The 25,776-nt window shown below is 28.0% G+C and overlaps 1 protein-coding gene across 1 annotated transcript; it reads right to left on the minus strand.

The window, feature by feature from the left end:
* Nucleotides 1–386: 386 nt before the first annotated feature.
* On the minus strand, nt 387–5,953 carry comm (commissureless). Its single transcript, XM_075307399.1, has 2 exons — nt 5,108–5,953; nt 387–1,525 (listed from the first exon to the last, which is right to left on the minus strand). Exons 1-2 carry the CDS (start codon nt 5,646–5,648, stop codon nt 927–929), a joined length of 1,140 nt encoding a protein of 379 aa, XP_075163514.1. The 5' UTR covers nt 5,649–5,953; the 3' UTR covers nt 387–926.
* Between the last annotated feature and the right edge of the window lie 19,823 nt (nt 5,954–25,776).

Genomic DNA, 25,776 nt, shown 5'->3' on the forward strand with positions numbered 1-25,776 from the left:
CTCATTGTAATTGTTTAATAGATTTTTTTAGAGATCAATATTTAACACTTTGTGCTGTAGTTATGTTTGTTTTGTTTGGGGGGGGGGGGGGGTGGTAACAAAAAAAAAAGCAAAAGAAAAATATTTGAACATGTGCTGAGCAATGTTTTGTTTTTGGGGGAATGTTGATTTGTCATGTGAAACCGATAATGGTGGTGATGCGATGTGATATGAGGTGAATTGTGGTGAGTTGTGATTGAAGTGTGAGGTGACATGGTTATCTTAAAAAAAAATCAAAATATTATTTTGAATTGAGAACCATTTATGGTAAAAACAAAAAATAATTTTTTGATTAAAGAGATTCCAAAAAAAAAATATTTTTTTAATAAATAAAAACAAAAATAAAATTTTAATTTTTTAAAAGTTTTTTGTATTTTGTATGGTGACTTTGTTTGTCTTCCAATATTTTCGTTTCCTTTCAAATTGTATGGTTTGTTATTTAGGATTTTTTTAATTTTTTTAGTTTCTACATCTATATAACTTAAAATTGACTTATCTACTTGCTACCAGATCATTTCTTACAAATACCATTAAATAACTTAAAATTAAAACAAAATCAAATAAACTATTCAGTCTTTAGGGTTTTACAATTCAAAAAAAAAATCCATATATATAAAATATAGAAACATAAACAAGAAATTTACAATTTAAAAAATTAAAAATATAATTAAACCAAAAATAATAATTCATATAAATTTTATACAAAAATTTTTAAAACACAAAATTATAAAAAATCCAAATTTCATAATAGTTACAAACAAAAATTTTGATATTTAAATATAAAATTTGTTTTGTTGTTTGGTATTTACACATTTTTCAATATCTACACTTTTCCCCCTCTCCAACGATATGTCCTAGGGCCAAGGGATCTTCATTTAACCGGATAATCACACAGTGATAATATCTGTTAAGCCACTAGAGGAAGAGGAGGATGTGGATGTGGAGGAGGAAGTGGTTGTGTTGCAGACCATTGCCATAGTCCTTGTTTCGGGCATAACTATGCTAACATCCTCGCCCATTAATAATGGCATTGATGAGGCCACATCATAGCAAGGTGGCAATAGTAATTCTGAGACCGCTGAAACTGGGTATTCTTCTTGTGATGATTTACTTTTGCATGATTTTCCTTGTTTGCTGGGACTTTTTGCATCCTCAATATCTTCGGCATAGGATAGTGTTTGGCTTTTTTGCTCTTTGGTGTTTTGCATATCGTATTTTTCCCAAGAACTCGTCACATTTGTGGTCTGATGGTGTACAGCAGCCAGAGTGGGATAAATGAATTTCATGCCAAAAGCAAAATGCTGTTGATTGTGATGCAAAGCTTCATCGTAAGTGGGTAGGCCAGTGGCAATTGTATAACAGGGTGGTGGAGGTGGTGGAGGCATATCCATTTGATAATAGGCAGCTTCAGGATTTGCTGAAGGATCACATGGTGCAATGGTGCCAGGATACATGTCATTGTTCATATGGGCGCGAATATCTTTATCTGCAAAGAGGCAAGGAAAAGGAAAGATGAAATTAGTAAGATTATAAAAAATTGAAATGGGAAAATAATGAATTAAAAAGAAAACATAAAACAAATATATATAGAAAAAATGTTGTCAGTGATAAACAATTATTGAAACATTATCTAACAATGGTGTATAAAGAAGCTTTAAAAATAACCAAACCAATATTCATATAAATTTAAATTTATAAAACAAATTAAATCTAAGATATATGATAAATATAAACTAAAGGAAATAAAATTAAATATAAATATAAATATAAATAATAACTAAAAATAGAAATTAAAAAGAATAGATAGCAAATATAAATTAAAGTAAAAAAATCTTAAAATTAATATTAATATAAAAAAAACAAATTGTATTAAATAATACTTAATAAAACCAAAGACTCAAAATTAAATTAAATAAATTAATTTGCAAATATAGATCGTAATATAAACAAAAATTGTATGAAACCTATAAATCTAAAATAAGAAGATTAATTAATAAAAATAAATTTAAATTTAATTTTATAGAACAAAAATCGAAAAATTAAACAACAAATAGAATTTAAATAATAATTAAAAATATAAAACAAAGACATAAAATTAAATTAAATAAATAAAAAATAACACATTGATCGAAAAATTAAACACCAAATAGAATTTAAAGTAAATAAAATCCTAAAATTATTTTAAAATAATAATTAATTAATAAAAACATAAAATTAAATTAAATTAAATAAATAAAAAATAACACATTGATCGAAAAATTAAACAACAAATAGAAGTTAAAGTAAATAAAATCCTAAAATTAATTTAAAATAATAATTAATAAATAAAAACATAAAATTAAATTAAATTAAATAAATAAAAAATAACACATTGAATAAATTTATTAATATAAAATAACAAGATTAGCTAATAAACATAAAATTTAATATTATAATATTATATTAATAATATTATAGAAAATAAAATCTAAAATAAATGACAAATATAAACAATATTAAATTTATTCAACAAACTAAATTTAATTAAACTAAAAATAACATTTAAATAAATTAAATTTATTCAACAATATTAAATTTATTCAACAAACTAAATTTAATTAAACTAAAAATAACATTTAAATAAATTTAAGTAATTAAAACAAATTTGAATTCATTTCAAAGCCTACTTTTAGGGTCATTCATACATGTTTAATGGTTTGATCGAAGTATATCCAAAACCAAACTAATTTGCCAAAAGTTTTTGTGAATAAAAATTATCTGTCCTAACTCCTTGATTTTCCTCTTGACCTATGGCCAGACAATATTTATTTATAAGGGAAATAAAACAAATCTAGTTTTACCCATTTTTATCACTCCGTATATCTCTCCCCCATTCCCCTAAAAAATTTTTTATCTACACTTACAAAAATACCTATTTCTTTAGCTTTATCCTAATATGTGAATAGAATTTATGGCCTACAGGTAAGAAATTATTACAAAACATTTACATTATTTACAACTTAATTAAATGTGAACCCAATAGGATATTCTCTATAAACAAGCTTTAGATGTATACCATTAATGGAATGTGGTTTTTTTTGTATATTCGGCATATAAATTTCAAGGCAAACATAAAATATGCACACACCTGGTAAGAGCGAACGATGAAGAAGCAACCAAAAACGAGAATTATTTTCCAACTAATTGATTACAAATAAACCTTAATCTACCTGTTAAGTAGAACCGCCCTCCCCACCAGCCAACAGTATAATAAACTGACACTTTGTAGAAGAAAAGGAAAATCGAATGTTGCCAGGTATTTAAGGTTAAGCCTAAGAGCCTAAAAGTATGCTACGAACTTATTTATTTATTTATGGCAAAGTTTTATTTAGGTTAGGGCAACATAAAACAAATTTCTACCTTTTCTTAGATTCAATAGGATGTTGGAGGTGGTGATGCTAGTAGAGGGGCAACATAAAACAAAGTCTCTAGGTGGTGGTGGTGTTGGTGGGCAAACAATAAATTTTCGTTAAACGTGACATTAGGTGGTAAAACTCTAACAGGGAAAAAAGAAAACTTTGACAGCTTGTGTTTTTTTTTTGTGGGGGTGAATTGGGAAAGGTTGATTAAAGTCTAAACTAATTAAGGATCTAAATTAGTTAGCTTTGAGATTTGGCCTAAGGCCCACGGAAAACAAAAGCAATAGGTAACACCTAAATAAGTTTAACAGGTATTTGATAGATTCTGACATTACTCAGTGAATACAAAAGTTTTGCTAAAACATAAATCAATTATTTATGATCAACGTGAAAGAAAACAAGCAAAACTTTTTTTCTCAAATGTCAGAATATTTTTTCGGAAATTTTAGTAAACAAAATTCCCCTACAACACCTGTTGCCTAAAAATTTAAAAGATTATTGAAATAAAGACAATTTAAAATTTATATTTACATTTAATTTTTTTTTTGTCATTCATTTTTTTAGAGGGCATAACCTAAGGCTAAAGTGTTACTGTTTACTGTCATTTGTTAAGGCTGGTTTTTTGTTGTTGTTGGTATATAAAACAAAAGCCCTAATGTTTATTATTGTCATTCTCTTTTCCATTGTCTGTAAAAATTTATAGCTTTCGCCTTTATGGGCATGTATGTGTCTGCATAATTTAAAAGTTATTGTTAATGTTGCGCCTCCTAAAAATAGGCAATATATTTTGTAATATCCAACAAAATAGCTCCTTTAGTATAGACTTTTAAAAATGAAAATCTAATTGGAAATGTCTAAAGCCCAATGGCCATATTGGCCAAGGTTGTTAAAAGATAAAGATAAAATGTTGGCATTTTTTCAAAGCTATAAATAAAAAATATAAACAAAGGCTTATGAAACCGAAACATAATGCAACAAATCGTATTGGAAAATGGAAAGATGTAATACAAATTTAAATAAACCAAATAACAGTTACAAGTTTATTGGGCAAATTTGAATTTTTTTATGAAAATTCTATTTCAAAAAAAATTTAAAAAAAAAATCTATGCTCAAATTTAATTAAAGGACAACAATTTAGATTAAATAAAATTAATTTAAAGTAAACTAAATTGGTTTTAAATTAAATTAATTATTAATTTTGTGGAAGTTTTTGTTGAAATTAATTTTACCTTCTTTTTTTAATTAATTACTCTAGAAAAATATTATTTGAAGCCCTTTCATCGAATATTTTGGGACACTGGTTGATTTAACTTTTAATGTGTAATTTATTTAAAATTTCATTTTTATTTTATACACTAATAATAAGGGGTCACTTAAGCCAATTTAATTTTTTAGTTGATAAAAATTATTGTGTATAGCTAAAATTTCCCCAATAAAAGAAAATATTCTTAAATTTTTTTTCCAAAAATATTAACTCATTTTAATTATATCACATTTCTAAATTTAACCTATATTTTTCCACCTAGTGAGTTCATTTTTTTATTGTAAATAATCCTAATTAATTTTTTTATATCTGAAACATTTTGTCTAATATTTTTCCTATATATTTTTTATGTGTTTTTCTTTTCTCAAAAAAAAAAAAAAAAAATTAACAAAACAAAAATACTTACTGCATTTTTTCCATTCACGAAATTTACGATAGAAATAACAACTGAACAATACAAAGATCACTGTTAATATCACCAATGATGTGACCACACCAATCCATAAATAATTAATTAAGGAATTCATATCCGATCCGCCAAAAAATCTCTCTAAGCCAGACATGGCATTATTTTTCAATTCAGCCATATTTAAGACAGCACTATTCGAAATTTGTTCATGGGTTATGGGTTGACCCAGAGAATCAACTAAACCCGAATGATGATGATCTGATGAAAATGTATCATAGGCTGTGTTGCCAACACGTTCCAGCAGACGTTTAAAATTCATCATATTATCAATATGTTCATTATCATGATGGCTGGGGACAACAAACGTAATTTCAGGATGATCTTTTTGTAGTTGCGACATCCACATATCCATAATTGTGGGTGAAGCTGTTTCCAAATCTGGTGTTAGGGTATTGGTAATGGGATTCATGGTGGTAATATCGGTGCTGGAGATAATGGTGGTATCCTCTAAATAATCCAAATTGAGTTGGGCAGACATAGTTATAGGGTATATTTTAGTTAATATGTTTGTTTTTTTTTTTATTTATAATTTTTAATAACTTTTTGGTTTAAAAACTTTGGTTATTTTGTTTTTTTTTCGTTCACTTTAGTTTTTCATCTAGCATTTATTATTTTTTTTTTTTGGGAAATTTTTATTTGTCAAAATGTGTGTTTTTTTATTTTTTTAACATTCTTGATATTTGTCGTATTTTTCTTCGCGTATATTTCGTTTTCAATTTTTTTTTTGGTTACGAAAAAATTTTATAATTTCCAATTTTCCCAACACATGACCGTTTAGTTTGCTGTCTCGAATGAAACTGTTTTCAAAATGCTGGCATTTGGATTTAGTTTCAATTTGTGCCAAGCACGTTGTATATTTCATATATTTTAGATACTCTCGCATCCATAAGATACTCTTTATACGCTCACTCACTCGGGCACTCGCTCTCTCTCACAGCAACAACACCAACAAGAAATACACAACCATAAGGTAAAATTAGAAAGGTTTGTTATGCATTTTTCACAGTTAAGGGAATTACTCTCACTCGTTTACTCTCATTATAAAATAATCACGTGCTCTCTCCATATTATGGAACTGTTGTTGTAAAACATATGGCATGAATTGTCTTACTGCACTATACACAAACATCAAATACGATTACTTCACCCCTACTACTACTACAGAGAGTGAAGTTATTTCTTTTGTTTGTAACAGGTTGAGAATTGCAAATGTAATTTCTCTCTCGCTCTCTTGAGAACAAGAAGCAAACAAAAATCGAGACACTGAATATATTTGGTAATATATTCTATAGCTTAGAGTATATATTTGTTATGCTAACATCTCCTTAGTGTAGTATGAATAGCTTGTTATTGTTATTATTGCATCAGTCCCTATGCTTGTTGTCCTTTGCAATCGTCATCGTCGTCATCATCTTCATTATCATCCTTATAGTCATCTTGCAACCATATTTGTATACACACACTCACACACAGATACACATGTATTTGCTTTAGGGATATTTATTTTCTTAAGGATAACTCTCAGTTGTTTTGTTGTGGATGAGTGTGTGTGTGTTTGTTGTGTTTACATGACAGTCTGTGTGAGTATGTTGGCATTTGTTATTGTAGGAAATTTGTAGGAGTAGTATCTTATGAATGGGCTGGTGGCTTGGTTGATCTGGTTACGGGGTCTTTTGGGATTTAAAGTATTTGCTTGGGTTTAACTTTAAGTAATACTGACCTACATTTGTCTCAGATGCTTTTGGTTGGGTTGGTAAACCCTGCCACGTTGCTTTAAGCCAAAAAAATGATGGGAAAATAGATGTGGTTCAATCGAGGGGAACATTTAAAATGAACAACTCAGATATTATGAAATATGAAAAAAAAAGTGTTTCATTATTTTTTAAGGAGAAATTATTGTTACACTTAAAATTTAGGATTATTCATATCATATCATATCATATAATTTACTTTAAATTAATTTAATTGAATTTGATACAATCTAAATTACTATAAAATAATTGTAATTCTTTTAAGTTAACTTAAGTTAAATTTAATTTAGTTTCATTTTATTTTATTCATATTAGTATGAGAATAATTTATAATTGCAGTTAAAGTTTAGTATTATTCAATTGTATATAATTTAGTTTAGTTTACGATAAGCTAAGTTTATTATAATAGCATATTAATTACATTATATTATATTAATTTAATTGAATTTGATATAGTATAATTTAATATAAAATAATTTCAAATAATTTAAGTTAACTTAGGTTAAACTGAGTTGAAATTAAGTTAGTTTATTTTATTTTATTATATTTTTATAAACCATGCCACGCTACTTTAAGCCAAAAAAAAAACAAATATGGAAAACAGATGTGGCTGAATTAAGGGGAACATTTAAAATGACCAACACGTATATAATGGAATATGAAAAAAATATTTCACACGTTTAAGATAAATTTATATTTATATTGTAGAATTTCGGATTAATCAATTAAATATAATTTAGTTTAGTCTACGATAACCATAAGTTAATTAATGACTTAATATAAAATAAATTATTTAATATAAAATAATTTTAATTAATTTAAGTTTCCATAAATTTAAATTAACTTAGTTTACTTTACTTTAGTTTAGTTTATTTTATTTTATTTTATTTTATTTTATTTTATTTTATTTTATTTCATTCCGTTTCAATTTATTGTATTTAATTGAATTTTATTTTACTTTACTTTATTTTAATTTATTTTATATTATTATAATTATATTTCATGTTTTTGTTTTATTTTATTTTAATTATTTTTTTGTTTTATCTTATTTTATTTTATAATTAGCAGATATAGGCGTAATATTGCCATCTTGGTTCAGTTTCGTCAATGCAATCCGGCTGATTTAGTCTTCTTATATCCTACATCATAGAGTAGAGCATTAAATTTAATATAAAATTATTTGAAGTTAAATAGAATTTGATCTATGTTTTGTTATTTAAGTTAATTTTATTTTGTTTTAATTTATTTTTTTATTATTTTATTTTATTTTATTCTACTTTAATTTACCTTACTTTAGTTTACTTTAATTTAATTTTATTTAATTTTATTCTACTTTATTTTACTCTAGTTTACTTTACTTTATTTTATTTTACTGTAGTTTACTTAACTTTATTTTATGTTATGTTATTTTATTTTATTTTATTTTATTTTATTTTATTTTATTTTATTTTATTTATTTTATTTTGTTTTATTTTATCTAAAATCTAAATAAGAAAAAAAGCAGATAAAGATGAGTGTTAATTGAGTCTTTTTTTAATTTATTTAAATTTAATTTTATTTCAATATAATTTATTTTATTTTATATTTAATATCATTAAGAATAATAAACCAGCTGATATGGACGTAATATTGAAATTTAGGTTTACTTTAATCAATGCAATCCGGCTGATTTAGATTTCTTATATCCTACATCATAAGTAGAGTAACTGGAATTTGTTTGATTTAATATAAAATAATTTTAATTATTTTAAGATAAATAGAATTTATTTTATACCATTTTACTTTATCTTATTTTATTTAATTGTATTTTATTTTAATTTATAATTAATTTTAATTTTATTTAATTTAATTGAAGTTTATTTAATTTAAATTTATTTTATTTTATTCTCCTTTATTATATTTTATCCAATTTTATTTTATTTTCATTTTTCATTTTTTCATTTCAATTTATCTTTTTTAATTTTAGTTCATTTTATTTTATTATTTTTTATTTTCTATTCGACCTTTTTACTTATTTTTAAAATCTTCTATAATTTTTGGACTTTCAGGGTATTTTAATGCCAATAAAAGATTAATTTATTTAATTTTTGTAAATTGTTTTTATTTTATTTAATATTATTCTATTTGAATTTTGTTTTATTTTTAACATCGTTACAAATAAGAGGCCAACAGATAAGAACGATTATTTATTAAGTCTTTTTGTTTTACTATGGTTTACGTATTTTAATTTAATTTAGTTTTATTTAAAAAAGTGTTAAAAAATTTAATTTTATTCGTTTTGTTTGTTATTGTTGGTTTATTCTTCAATCGTTATTGTTGTTTTCAGCTTAAAACTTAAAAAAAAAAACTGAAATCAAATGAAACAATTTTATTTTATTATATTGTATTATATTTTAGTAGGTTAAAACAAAAAATTCTAAATTCCATAATATTGCATATTAAGAAAAAGTAATATTGCATTTCATATTTTCTCATACTTGCTAAATGTACGGTCCTTTATCCTGATAAAAAGAAACAAAGAAACGTTTTAAGTGCAGACTAATCTTAAATTTGCCTTACTTCTTTAGAACGTAATAAAATCTCCAAAAAAAATCTTCTGTAATTTGATATTTTACTTTATTATTATATTTGCCAAGGTAGGACATGAATATGACCATAAATAAGAACGGAAGGACTTGCATTTGGTCTTATGCACACAAAATGCCATCTGAGTCATGAAAATAAGAATACGGATGTACATATACAAAGGGACACACGACACCGGATATTTGCAATATGAATGGGCAAAATAATGCAAAAAAAAAAACAACAAAATCAGTTGGGAGGAAGATGTCACAGGTGGTCTTTAAGGTGGCCGATTGAAGTCTTTCGGTGTCAGTTGTACAGTGCATATTTTCCAGGACTCGAAAAAAAAGTAAATTACTTTCAATTTTAATATATTATCGAAATACATAATATTTCAATATTTTATCGAAACAGAAATTATTTTCTTTACCTAAAGAGATATTTGCCTTACTTGAAAGGCATACGATTTAAACGAAGGGATGTAAATTTCGCTAAGTCATCTCCAAATATTGTGAACTTTCTTTTAATTATTATTTTTTTTAAGAAATTTGTCCTTTGATCAATATTTTTTTCAGTGCATTCAAAAATATTACTAACCTGTGGTTTATTCTCCGGTTAATTCCTAATCGAATGATGAGAGAAGGGTCCTTAGTATTCCTTCAATAATGGATACTTAGGTCCATTTGCCCAATCGAATTTCAAATATTGCAATCTTCAATTTTTTGAAATAGATTTTTAAGAAATTTTTTAAGCCTTGAACTGTGTTCAACAAATTACAAAATAAAAAAAAAATAATTTATTATTTCTTAATGAGACAAACATATTGAGAACGTCCTATATTGCTTTAGGATTTTTAACTCGAAATTATATGTTCTCACAAAGTAATCGATTCACTCAATCATTTATCGGACTCAACAACTTTCTCAATAGAATCTCATTTAAAAAATTCTCACACAATCTATTACAAATTGTTACTACCAAAAAGAACCATATCGAAACCAATAGGGCTCTATGAGAACTATGCTGAATAGAGAGTAAGAGAGAAAGAGAAAACTTATATGCTTCTAACCAAAAAAATCCCTTTGAGTGAATTATTTCGTAAAAGAACCAAATGTGTTTTACCAACACTTTGAGGGAAATTTTCTCCACACCTTTTAGTCTCTCTAAGTATGAAGCAAAGAGAAAATAAGTGAAACCTCTCTGAGATAGAGTGATAAAAATTTTATTGAGAAAATTGCAGTTGGAGTGAATTATTAAAAAAGAAGGAAATTTCTTCAGTTTCAACTTAGCACTTGACTAGGTCAAAGGCTAAACGGATGTGGGTGGAAATGCTGATGCAATGAAATTTTTGGTTTTGAAAAATACGTAATTTTGGAGTTAAACGAATTTAATTTATTTTCCTGAAAATTACAAAAATTCGTATGGAAATACTTATATGGAATGTATATGGCCTGCAATAAATTTTTTGGGTCAAAAATACATAATTTTTGGCTTCAAGAAAATTCGTTTTTTTTTTGTGAATATAAAATATTTATGGATATAATTATATGAAATTAATATCTTGTGTACAATATGTCTGGCCTTATTCAGAACATAAAATAAAAATAAATATGAAATAAAATAAAATAAAATAAAAAAGTAAATCCTATTACCTATTCATCAAGAAATTTTCTGAAAACACTATATTGTAACTATACTTACATATATGAACCTCTAGATGGAAATACACAAAATTTTCTAGGGAATAGTGGATAGTTCATTCAAGAGGGGTTTAGGTATAGCAGATTACGAATAAATTTGGAAATTTTGAGTTCTAAACACATTAGTCTTAAATGAATTCAAAACAGTATGGCTAAAAAATTCATATCTGAAAATTATAGCAGATTATAGGTCTTAGTGGAATACCTTGGTTTGTGATTTAGAAATGCCAACATCAAGGAAATTCCGAGAAAAACTTACCTTCTGTATACTGAACAAATAAACTTCAAACATTGATTTATATGGATCAGATTATGGCCTAATGAAATTCAGAAATACACAATATTTCTAAATGCCCAATTAACACTGAAAATAAATCGGTGTTGTCCTAAGAATTATATTTTGAATTAGTTTCTTCATTGAATTGTGTTCATTAAGGATGGGTAATAGATGTTAACATTTTTCGCACCGATAGATGGCAGCACCATGTCCACTTTCACCTTTTTAGTTAAAAGAGCTAATAGAGAAAATTTAACATATCATTCCCGTTTAGAGAATTGAAATTATCCAAATCCAAACTAGAAATAATATCAGCTTACGCATACAATTTGAAAATCTCCTCTTTGCCAAAAATATTGAAAAGTCGAAATCCTTTATTATTAAAAATCAACTTTTGAATTTTTGGAAAATCGTGACAAATCAACTAATCAACAGAAATAAAATTGTGACAAAATTTTCAACAGAAATAAAATTGTGACAAAATGTTCTATATAAATTTATTTTTGATAAAATTTTCTATAAAAATAAAATGTTGACAAAATTTTCTATAAAAATTTTTGATAAAATTTTCTGTAAAAATAAAATGTTGACAAAATTTTCTATAGAAATAATTTTTGACAAAATTTTCTATAGGAATAAAATCTTGACGAAATTTTCTATAAAAATGAATTTTTGATAAAATTTTCTATAAAAGTAAAATTTTGACAAAATTTTCTATAAAAATTGTTGATAAAATTTTCTATAAAAGTAAAATGTTGACAAAATTTTCTATAGAAATAAAATTTTGACAAAATTTTCTATATAAATTAATTTTTGATAAAATTTTCTTAAAAATAAAATTTTCTATAAAAATTTTTGATAAAATTTTCTATAAAAATAAAATGTGTTTTTCTATAGAAATAAAATTTTGACACAATTTTGTATCGGAATAAAATTTTGACGAAATTTTCTATAAAAATAAAGTGTTGACAAAATTTTCTATAAAAGTAAAATGTTGAAAACATTTTCTATAGAAATAAAATTTTGACAAAATTTTTTATAGGAATAAAATTTTGACGAAATTTTCTATATAAATTAATATTTGATAAAATTTTCTATAAAAGTAAAATGTTGACAAAATTTTCTATAGAAATAAAATTTTGACAAAATTTTGTATAGGAATAATATTTTGACGAAATTTTCTATATAAATTAATTTTTGATAAAATTTTCTATAAAAGTAAAATTTTGACAAAATTTTTTATAGAAATAAAATTTTGACAAAATTTTGTATAGGAATAAAATTTTGACGAAATTTTCTATAAAAATGAAATGTTGACAAAATTTTCTATAAAAATATAATGTTGACAAAATTTTCTATAGAAATAAAATTTTGACAAAATTTTTTATAGGAATAATATTTTTAAAAAAATTTCTATAGAAATTAATTTTTGTAAAATTTTTTATAAAAATAAAATGTTGACAAATTTTTCTACAGAAAATAAAATTTTGACAAAATTTTGTATAGGAATAAAATTTTGACCAATATTTATACCCTGCGCCACACTGTGGAACAGGGTATTATAAGTTAGTGCATATGTTTGTAACACCCAGAAGGAAACGAGATAGACACATGGTGTCTTTGGCAATAATGCTCAGGGTGGGTCCCGAGTCGATATAACCATGTCCGTCTGTCCGCCTATCCGTCTGTCCGTCTGTCTGTGAACACATTTTTGTGATCAAAGTCTAGGTCGCAAATTAAGTCCAATCGCCTTCAAATTTGGCACATGTTTCTAATTTGGGTCAGAATAGAAACCTATTGATTTTGGAAGAAATCGGTTCAGATTTAGATATAGCTCCCATATATATCTTTCACCCGATTTACACTCATATGGCCCCAGAAGCCAGATTATTGGCCGAATTTGGTTGAAATTTTGCACAGAGAGTAGAATTGCCATAGTAGCATTGCGTGCCAAATTTGGTGGAAATCAGTTCAGATTTAGATATAGCTCCCATATATATCGTTCGCCCGATTTACACTCATATGACCATAGATGCCAATTTTTTGCTCCGATTTAGTTGAAATTTTGCACAGGGAGTAGAATTAGCATTGTAGCTATGCGTGCCAAATTTGGTTGAACTCGGTTCAGATTTAGATATAGCTCCCATATATAGCTTTCGTCCGATTTACACTCATATGACCACAGAGGCTAATTATACCCTGCGCCACACTGTGGAACAGGGTATTATAAGTTAGTGCATATGTTTGTAACACCCAGAAGGAAACGAGATAGACACATGGTGTCTTTGGCAATAATGCTCAGGGTGGGTCCCCGAGTCGATATAACCATGTCCGTCTGTCCGTCTGTCTGTGAACACATTTTTGTGATCAAAGTCTAGGTCGCAAATTAAGTCCAATCGCCTTCAAATTTGGCACATGTTTCTAATTCGGGTCAGAATAGAACCCTATTGATTTTGGAAGAAATCGGTGCAGATTTAGATATAGGTTAGGTTAGGTTAGGTTAAAGTGGCAGCCCGATTAAGATTCAGGCTCACTTAGACTATTCAGTCCATTGTGATACCACATTAACTAAAAGTACCTATTACATGTGGGCACTTCTAGTTTTAACCGCTGAACCTTCTTGATTATTTTTCTTTGTTGAACCAACCAGATTGTTCCAAAAACATTAGCAGACTGCTTAAGTTAACGTTTTCCAGATCCGCCAGTAATCTGAAGCTATATGCTCCTAAAAGTTTCTTGCGCTTTACACAAAATGCAGGACACTCACACAAGAGGTGTTTAATTGATTCTTTTTCCTCCGCATCATGACAGCTCATACAATAGTCATTATACTTCGCGCCAATAGTTTTTGCAAAATCGCCTATCAGGCAGCGACCCGTTATAGCAGATATCAGGAGTGATATCTGACGTCTCGAGAACATTAGCATATCTAGTGTGCGGTTTAAGTTGAAATGGGGCCATATTTGCTTGGTGTCGTTACAACCCTTGCAATTCTCCCATCGAACATTTGCCATCATAACAGCCTTCTCACGCAGCATGAGCTTGCAGGTAGCTAGGGGCATACCAACAAATTCCAGTTCCCCTGGAATATGTAAGGTAGTCCCTAGCCTTGCCAACTCATCCGCTTCGCAGTTCCCCGGTATGTTCCTATGGCCAGGCACCCATATTAGGTGAATATTGTACTGCTCAGCCATCTCATTGAGAGATTTGCGGCAGTCGATTTAGATATAGCTCCCATATATATCTTTCGCCCGATATGCACTAAAATGGACCCAGCAGCCAGAGTTTTATACCGATTTGCTTGAAATTTTGTACAAACATAACACTTAGTCGTATAGTCAAGTATGCAAAATTTGATTGAAATCGGTTCAGATTTAGATATAGCTCCCATATATATCTTTCGCCCGATATGGACTTATATGGTCCCAGAAGCTAGATTTTTGGCCGAATTTGGTTGAAATTTTGTACTAGGAGTACAATTAGTAGTAGAGTTAAGTGTGCAAAATTTGATTGAAATCGGTTCAGATTTAGATATAGCTCCCATATATAGCTTTCGCCCTATTAGCCGACTTAAATTTTGAGTCTATAGATTTTGTAGAAGTCTATCAAATTCTGTCCAGATCGAGTGATATTTAAATGTATGTATTTAGGACAAGCCTTTATTGACGGATGTGATATGGTATCGAAAAATTAGATCTACAAAGTGGTGCAGGGTATAATATAGTCGACCTCGCCCGACTCTAGACTTTCCTTACTTGTTTCTATATAAATTAATTTTTGATAAAATTTTCTATAAAAATAAAATTTTAACAACATTTTCTATAGAAATAATATTTTGACAAAATTTTATATAGGAATAATATTTTGACGAAATTTTCTGTATAAATTAATTTTTGATAAAAATTTCCGTAAAAGTAAAATGTTTACAAAATTTTCTATAGAAATAAAATTTTGACAAAAATATTCTATAGAAATTGACAAATTTGTCTATAGAAATAAAATCATGACAAAATTTTCTATAGAAATAAAATTTTTACAAAATTTGCCATAGGAATATAATATTGCAAAATTTAATTGCGAAAAAGTTTTCTATATAAATAAGCTTTGATAATCTAAAAATAAATATTTGACAAAATTACCTATAGAAAAAAAATTGTTGACACAATTTTCTATAGAAAAGTTTTGAGAAAATTTCCTATAGAAATCACATTTTGCAAATTTTTGTTTGGTTGGTAGTACTAGTCGAAAATATCAAAACTTGGCTTGTTTAAATTGTTAAAAATTAAAAAAAAAAATCGATTTTTCCATATCCGCACATATTTGGAAGGCCGAAAATTGACCTTTTGTCCAAAAAAATGAAAATCGACATTTTGTGAAAAAGGTTATAGTTGATTTTTTTGTAATCGAAATTTGTTTTGGAAAGTGAGCCAAATCATCTTTTGATGTTGGTCAAAATAGAAAAAAGAGTCTTTATGGTGACAAAACACGCACATTAATGAAAATGTCAAAAATTCAAAATTTAATTTAATGGGGAATGTGATGAATGGTTATACCGAAAATTTATCTAAAAATCAAAAATCAATTTCTGCCGCAACTTCACATTCTAAAATTGTTAAAAACTATATAAACCGAATTTTCCAAAAAAAGACGAAAACTTGAAATATCAACTTCTTAAATTTTGAAAAAAAAAAATCGAATAGTCGACAAAAATCGACGAATAGTTTGACAAAGTCCAGATCCTTGTTACACCGAGAGCATGTACGAATATATGAGCTTCCCAATATTAGGCATCCAACGAATTATTTTTCTATCCACCTTCTTTTACTAATACAGTACAGATATTGAAAATTAATATAATTAATCAAATATTTTTGCAATTTGAGTCCATACAAACATTTTTCACACAAAAAGTAGCGTCGTGAAGTGACGATGACAATGACGACATGACGATGCTTAAAAATTCATTCAAATTCTATTGTAGAGAGAATTAGAAAAATATCATAACTGATCATCATTGGTTTGGTTCCTTTAAAGGTTCTGTGCCCTTGTTTATGATTTTTCTGCCGATAGATGGCAGCACCATGACTACATTCAACTTTTATTTAAGAATATAAAAGTTTTCTTTTTTATTATTTTTCTTTTTTTTATTATTTTGTTGATAGTCTGTTGACATTAAACTAAACGATAAATTGATTTTATCACATACTTTGTGAGTTGAGCAATTCTATGACACTCCTGAGTTATTTGTCCGTTCGTGTTAAAATCGTGTATGCACTTAATTTTTTGATTGACGACGATACAAATGAAAAAGAAATTTAGGGAAATTAAATTCAAGGATTTACCAATAACAAATTATTTGTAATAATACATAAATTTTTATTTCAAGCTAGCTAGCTTTTGTTTTTGTTTTTCTTTATTGATCCCAATATTTCGAAATTTTCTGAAACTTTTGAATTAAAATCATTTATCCTTCAGGCAGGATACTAAAATGTTCGTGTTTCATGCTAAAAATTTACTTTATTTCGCGGTGAATTTTTTCATATGTAATGTCAAACCATAAAAATCTTCATTCGATACCTTAGACCCTTTGCTTCACCATTTCGAATATCTTTACTGTATCTATGTTAAGTGCTTATTATAAGCCAAAAAAATTCGTTGATGCAAATTTTCATAGAAATAAGCAAAAGTGAAATAAAATGTGTTTCTTGAGAATTTCTAATTCCCAGTACGGACGGACGCTACCCAGCATCTCATAAAATGTCGAAATGCCTAAAAGATATAAGGGATGTTTCTCTAAACTATCTGTTAGCAATGAATTGGTTTTTAGTATTGGTGTTTAATGTGACTAAGGATATATACATCGACAGATGGCAGCACAATGTTCACTTTCAACTTTTATTTCATAAATCTATTCTGAAAGAATAGGTCTCTATTTTCTGGGACGAAATTTTCGACAACCAAAGTTTTCTTTTGGAGTTTAAAGTAAAACCGTTTGCCATAGACCCACAGTTTGGTCTTCATTATACCCTTCACCACTACTGAGGTCCAGGGTATAATATTGAAATTTATTGCCAATATCATGACTAGTATAAATGAGCCTGACAATAAATCGGATCGCCACATTAACCTATTGCCAATATCAATTAATTCTTTAATTGAATCAATCAATCAATCAAATAGTTGATTGATTTTTGTCGTGAATTTAATTAAAATTTCAATTGATTCTATTAAATATTTGATTAAGTTTTAAGTCAAAAATCATTCATTTGTTTAATTTATTCCGTTACAAAAGTCCATTAAATTTTTATTTATTTATTTACAAAATTAGACTTATAGTATTACAATAGTAGCATTGGCTACAGAGGCCATCAGCTAAAATTAAATTTTTAAATGAAAATCTTCAAATCAAATGGGTGATTGTTTCTATTATTTTCGTGATTGAAGACATTTCAATTAAAAACAAATTTGGGAAAATCGGGCTATACATATATATGGAAGCTATATCTACATATGAACCGATTTCGATGATTTTTTGCACATATAGTTACTGCTATAGAAGACTACATTTAGCCAAATTTGGGTAAGATCGGTTTATAAATAAGGGTTTTATGGCCAAATTTAGAAAAATCGGGCGGTACATATATATGGGAGCTATAGCTAAATCTGAACCGATTTCGATGATTTTTTGCACATATAGTTAGTGCTATAGAAGATTATATTTAGCCAACTTTGAGTAAGATCGGTTGATAAATAAAGGTTTTGTGGCCAAATTTGGGAAAATCGGGCGATACATATATATGAGAGCTATGTCTAAATCTGGACCGATTGGGATCAAATTTTGCAGACTTGAAGGGCGATGGAAAATATTACCTTTTGCCAAATTTGGTGACGATCCGTTTGAAAAAACGCGCAACGTGACCCCATTTGTCGAAATCGGGCGATACATATATATGGGAGCTATATCTAAATTTGATCCGATTTCTTCCAAATTCAATAGTCCTTGTGCCCAAAAAACTCCCTGTACCAAATTTCATCAAAATCGGTTAATAATTGCGACCGGAATCCTGTGAACAACAAATACATGGACAGACGGACGGACGGACACCAAGCGCTAGATCGACTCAGGAGGTGATTCTGAGTCGATCGGTATATATTTTATGGGGTCTAAAATCAATATTTCTGGTAGGCACATTTTTTGGCCGATCAAACTTATTATACCCTGACCACTATGTGGTTTAGGGTATAAAGATCGATCAAATACGTATATAATTCAGTTTGACATAATTTTCTATAGACATAAAATTTTGACAAAATTTTCTATAGAAATAAAATTTTAACAAAATTTTCTATAGAAATAAAATTTTCACAAAATTTTCTATAGAAAGAACATTTTGACAAAATTTTCTACAGAAATAAAATTTTAACAAACTTTTCTATAGAAATAAAATTTTGACAAAATTTTCTATAGAAATAAAATTTTAACAAAATTTTCTATAGAAATAAAATTTTCACAAAATTTTCTATAGAAAGAACATTTTGACAAAATTTTCTACAGAAATAAAATTTTAACAAACTTTTCTATAGAAATAAAATTTAACAAAATTTTCTATAGAAATAAAATTTTGACAAAATTTTCTATAGAAATAAAATTTTGACAATCATGAAAATTTGATTATGAAGCGAATAAAATTTTAAAAATTTTTCTATAGAAATAAAATTTTGACAAAATTTTCTGTAGAAATAAAATTTTGACAAAATTTTCTAAAGAAATAAAATTTTGGTAAATTATTTTTGACTCGAGTGGCAATCATGATTATGAACAGATTCGGACCAATTTTTATGTGATTGGAGATCGGCTATATATAACTATAGACATTAGCTATAGGGCTAGCTATAGGGCTATAGCCCCTCTAGCTAAAACTTTATAGACTGAACTTATAGGTTCAACTAATGTTTTATGTCATAAAATTGAATAAAAAAATAGACATCAAAATAACTCGAGTACCCTAGGGGAAATTGGTGTAAATTGTCACTGATGGACCTATCACAGAACTGGTACCTGTGCTCCAGTTAGTTGCAATTTTCACATTTAGTGAAATAAAATTATCAGAATAACCTTTTGTTCCACATATTTCAAAAGTTTTTTTTTCATTTCGGGTTCGATTAGGAGCCCAAATTGATAGAGATTTCTAAGAGTTTGTCCGAGACTGGTTCCTGAGGTCCTGTTTATGGGTTGCTCCTGCTAAATTGTCCCAGGACGTGTCCTTTGGGATGAGTCCAAGACGTAAGTTTACTCCGTCAATGACAAACCCATGTTAAAGTGGACGGTCCCTTCCATACGCTTTGATCAGAACTGGGACTGGTCCATACACACCAGGGACTAGTCCTGTACCAGTTCAGTGGTTGATCCATTTCCCGTAGGGTAGTTCCACACTTTTCCCAGCAAGAAATTGGGAGTTGTTCTAAAGGCACAACTTTAAAAGCACTTCCAAAAATGTCTTCACAAAGAAGTTAACTATTTTAACTACACAGTAAGCTTTTTTACTTCATTTTTTTATATTTTAATGCGTAATTTTTTGTTTTCTTTTTTCAAATAGTTTAAAAAAGAGTAAAAACAAATAAAATGGTACAAATTATTCAAATTTTGCCACAAAAATGCTAAATCCATTATAGAAAAATCGATAATATTTGAAAATATTCGAGGGAAAGCGTTTCAAACAAGCGTTAGAATGCATTAAAAATCATAAAAAAAGTATAAAAATTATTTGAGAAAATATCACAAAATTTTTAATTCACATTCAAAACACTGAATTCGGATCACACCTTAAGAAGTGATGCAAATTCATTGCAACGGTTGTTGAAATGGTGGACATTCGTTCTATGACAAGTTCATATTACATTCATCACTTCTCCGCCAATTTTGTACCACTTCCAGACCCAAAAAGAACATTTTCACTTCTTTTTTTGGCGACGCTTTTTTGCAGCATTATTAAGATATTAATTTATCAAAGAATAGTTTTAATATCAATTACTATTTTTTATTTAACTAAATCATAAGTTCAACCACAGCTTTATTTCATAAATATCAGACTTCTACCACAACCCAAGTAATTCGATTGTACATGAAAGTCTTTAGTGGAACTTTGTGCGTTGAACGAGTATATACTTGTTTAATTTTTATAAAAATGTAAAATCGTAAATAGGTTTTCAAATTCTGGGGGGGGGCTACAATTTTTCTGGGGGGGTCTAAGCCCCCTCCCCAGAGGCCTTCCTACGCTTATGACTATAGACCGATATGGACCAATTTTTGTATGGTTGTTAGCGGCCATATACTAACACCAAGTTCAAATTTGAACCGGATCGGATGAATTTTGCTCCTCCAAGAGGCTCCGGAGGTCAAATCTATATAATTTTGGACCGATGTGGACTAATTTTTGCATGGTTGTTAGAAATCATATACTAACACCACGTACCGGATCGGATGAAATTTGCTTCTCTTTGAGGCTCCGCAAGCCAAATCTGGGGATCGGTTTATATGAGGGTTATATATAATTATGGACCGATGTGGACCAATTTTTGCATGGTTGTTAGAGACCATATACGAACATCATGTACCAAATTTCAGCCGGATCGGATGAAATATGCTTCTGTTAGAGGCTCCACAAGCCAAATCTGGGGACCGGTTTATATGGGGGCTGTATATAATTATGGACCGATGTGGACCAATTTTTGCGTGGATGTTAAAGATCATATGGTAACACCATGTATCAAATTTGAGCCGGATCTGACGAAACTTGCTTCTCTTTGAGGCTCCGTACGCCAAATCTGGGTATCGGTTTATATGGGGGCTATATATAATTATGGACCGATGTGGACCAATTTTTGCATGGTTGTTAGATACCATATACCAACACCATGTATCAAATTTCAGCAAGATCTGATGAAATTTGCTGCTCTTAGAGGCTCCGCAAGCCAAATCGGGGGATCGGTTTATATGGGGGCTATATATAATTATGGACCGATATGGACCAATTTTTGCATGGTTGTTAGAGACCATATACTAACACCATATACCAAATTTCAGCCGGATCGGATGAAATTTGCTTCTCTTAGAGCGATCTCAAGCCAAATTTGGGGGTCCGTTTATATGGGGGCTATACGTAAAAGTGGACCCATATGGACCAATTTTTAAACGGTTGTTAGAGACCATATACTTACACCATGTACCGAATTTCAGCCGGATCGGATGAAATTTGCTTCTCTTAGAGCAATCGCAAGCCAAATTTTGGGGTCCGTTTATATGGGGGCTATACGTTAAGGTGGACCGATATGGCCCATTTTCAATACCATCCGGCCTACATCAATAACAACTACTTGTGCCAAGTTTTAAGTCGATAGCTTGTTTCATTCGGAAGTTAGCGTGATTTCAACAGACGGACGGACGGACATGCTCAGATCGACTCAGAATTTCACCACGGCCCAGAATATATATACTTTATGGGGTCTTAGAGCAATATTTTGATGTGTTACAAACGGAGTGACAAAGTCAATATACCCCCATCCTATGGTGGAGGGTATAAAAATTGATTTCAAAATTGCTAGAATTTCTTTAGGGACATACGAAGTTCACGATGGACGCATTTGTAGTAAAATTTACAAATTTAAAGAAATAATGAACTATTTGATGAGAAGTTCGAATTTAGTAAAACCTTTTACTTCATTTGTGTATAATTTTTCCCGTTTTTTAGTTCATTTAACTAATGTACTCAAAAAATTATTAGAGTAAACGAAACTTTCTCCATATATAATAATTCCATGAACTAAAACAAAGTTAAATTGGCTTTAATGAAATAGAGAGTTCATGTTTTTTTTTTTGAGTGTAGTTCCAAAAAAAAACAAAATTTTAACAAAAGATGCTAAATTCTCAAAATAAGTCTTGAAGTGTTTTATCTTAAATGTAAATATTCAATATTTCAGTTACTTTAAGAACGATTTCTTTAAGTCAAAAATGTGTTTCTTTACTTTAAGGAAATTTTGCCTTCGTTCAACGACATGTGATATCAACGGAGGGATGTAAATTTACAAAATTTGTATCCTAAATTTAATGAAAATATTAATTAAGCAAAGATAATAAGCTTAATTTAATTAAAGTTTCATTATTTTAAAGAAGTTTGGCCTTAATATTTTGTAAATTGCGCATCTTCAAATTTAGGTTGCGTATCTTTAATATCACGTAAATATTTTTTTCAGTGCATGTTTATCTTTCGCCCGATATGTACTTATATGACCACAGAGGCCATAGTTTTATTTCGATTTTCGTGAAATTTTGCACAGGGAATATAAATAATATTTTAACTATTCCGGCCAAATTTGAAATCGGTTTAGATTTAGATATAGCTCCCATATAAAACTTTCGCCCGATTTTGATTCATATGGACACTAGAGGTCAAAATTTTACTCCGATTGACTTGACTGTAGAGAGCGTACAGTTACAGTTAATATTTGAGTATTATGTACCAAATTTGGTTAACTTAGATTAGGAAAAGTCCTCACATATACATATGTTCCTCCAATTTGGCAAAATATGGCCCAAAATATCCATATTTTCCTTTACCTCTAATACACATCTATAGACCGTTAAATCGTAAAGACACTTTTGCGAAATGGGATAAAATTTGAAGAATTTGAGATGGTATCGAAAATGTGGTGCAGACTATAATATAGTCAGCCCCGTCCGACTTTAGACATTACTTAGTTGTTTGTTTAAATTTTTCCGAAGGAATTAAATTAAATTTAATTTCACATATTATTTTAAAATTTTTGAAGTTCCACACAATTCACAAAAAATTTCAAGTATTTTTGTATTTTTTTAACTCAGGCTTTTGTGTGAATTTCCATTGAAATCTGTGGTTTATGACTTTTCCGTTCTTCTCAGGCACCTGTTGTTATCGATAATGCTCCTTTGTTATTGTATGTACTGTGAAGATCTTGTGAAAGCAATGTGCCATATTCACAGGTGGATAGAACAAGGCAGGACTACCTGCTTTTCCCAAGTGAAAATATGGATTGAAATTCAAATTCTTGAAAGATCTAAAGATTTATAGAATTTAATGTATTTAAAATCTTTATGAGATTTGTTTGAAAATATTTTTCGAAAAGGGATTTGAACCAATTCCTTCGAAAAATATATAATGTGCAAAATGGTAAAAAAGATCATCTTCACACCACATTTTTTTAAAAACAAAATATTTATTTTTTTAAATAGTGGTTGTATCTTAAAAACTACAGTGCTACAGTGCGCACTAAGTTTTTATTTGCAACTAAACAATTTGATTTAACTAGAGAATAGAGATATTTTTTACACTACACAGTTTGTTTTTACCAACATTACTTTCAAATCTGGTAAATATTATTTTCATTCAAATTTGTAGTGTTTTGAATTTGATTTGCAATATTGACTACAGATTACTCAGAACTACTAAAAATTTTCCAGAAAACCCTATTTTTAGAAATAGCAATAATATGTTTTAAAAGCAATAAACTTGATTTCAGAATATTTGGTCAAAATTTAAAGACGTAAGATTTTTTTTCTGCTTGTATCTTAAAAGATACAGTGCGCATTTAAGGGTTAATATTTCCAGTTTGAAATTTTCGTAGTAATACAAAAATCTGTAATAAAAGAGCAACGATTGCATTACGCGTTTCCATTTTTTTTTGCCAGTATAGCCACCGAATCGAGTATGATTTCTGTCTTGTTTTTCGAATTCAACTGCCATGAATTGTAAATGTTCTACTTTCAATTGTGACATTTCTTCCGCATATATTTTCTGTCTAAACTACACTGCAATCTATTAAAGTTTTACACAAGCTCAACAACAAGAAGCTAAAGCAACTTAAGGGACCTTGACTTCCTCCTCTACACTGGACAAATTCATAAAAATTGTGTGACATTTGAAATCTTTGGAGCATATTACAAAATTTATACATATGTACACACAAGCATATCTATGCCACACGATGGCCTCAGTAGTAGCTGTGACAATGCTTGAGAATGATGATATGTTGCCCAAGTCCTTTATGTGGAAGAGCAAGGAAGGTATTCCCTGTAGTACAATGCAGAGAATCCCCATTCACCTGGTCCAGTAACATAGAGTGCAGAGCACATTTGAAACAAATATAAAACTGGGCATTTCATCGGATAGTTTTTGAGACCCTTCAGCCGAATGATGAGGGTTCTGTGTTCAGTCATTTCGTTTGTTATACCCAAAGAATTTGTAGAAAAGTAGTGGACCCAAAATTGAACCCTACGGAAATGCCACATTAAATAATAAAATTTTGACACAAAAATAAAATGTTGACAACATTTCCTATAGAAATAAAATTGTGAAAAAATTTTTGATGCAAATAAAATTTTGACAAAATTTTCTATGGAAATAAAATTGTGACAAAATGTTCTATAGAAATTAAATTTTTACAAAATTTTCTATAGAAATTAAATTTTTACAAAATTTTCTATAGAAATAAAATTTTGACAAAATTTTCTATAGAAATAAAATTTTGACAAAATTTTCTATAGAAATAAAATTTTGACAAAATTGAAATTAAATTTTGACAAAATTTTCTAAAGAAATACAATTTTGACAAAATTTTCTATAGAAATAAAATCTTGACAAAATTTTCTATACAACTAAAATGTTGACAAAATTTTCTATAAAAATAAAATCTTGAAAAAATGTTCTATAGAAATAAAATTTTGACAAAATTTTCTACAGAAATAAAATTTTGACAAAATTTTCTATAGAAATAAAATTTTGACAAAATTTTCTATAGAAATAAAATTTTGACAAAATTTTCTATAGAAATAAAATTTTGACAAAATTTTCTATAAAAATAAAATTTTGACAAAATTTTCTATAGAAATAAAATTATGACAAAATTTTTTATAGAAATAAAATTTTGACAAAATTTTCTATAGAAATAAAATTTTGACAAAATTTTCTCTAGAAAAAAAATGTTGACAAAATTTTCTATAGAAATTAAATTATGATAACATTTTCTATAGAAATAAAATTTTGATAACATTTTCTATAGAAATAAAATTGTAACTAAATTTTCTATAGAAATACAATTTTGACAAAGTTTTCTATGGAAATAAAATTTTGACAAAATTTTCTATAGAAATAAAATTCTGACAAAATTTTCTATAAAAATAAAATGTTGGGAAAATTTTCCATAGGAATAAAATTTTGACAAAATTTTCTATAGAAATAAAGTTTTGACAAAATTTTCTGTAGTAATAAAATTTTGACAAAA

Source organism: Haematobia irritans, chromosome 4 (genome assembly GCF_050003625.1).
Source record: "Haematobia irritans isolate KBUSLIRL chromosome 4, ASM5000362v1, whole genome shotgun sequence".
In the NCBI taxonomy this organism is placed as follows: domain Eukaryota; kingdom Metazoa; phylum Arthropoda; class Insecta; order Diptera; family Muscidae; genus Haematobia; species Haematobia irritans.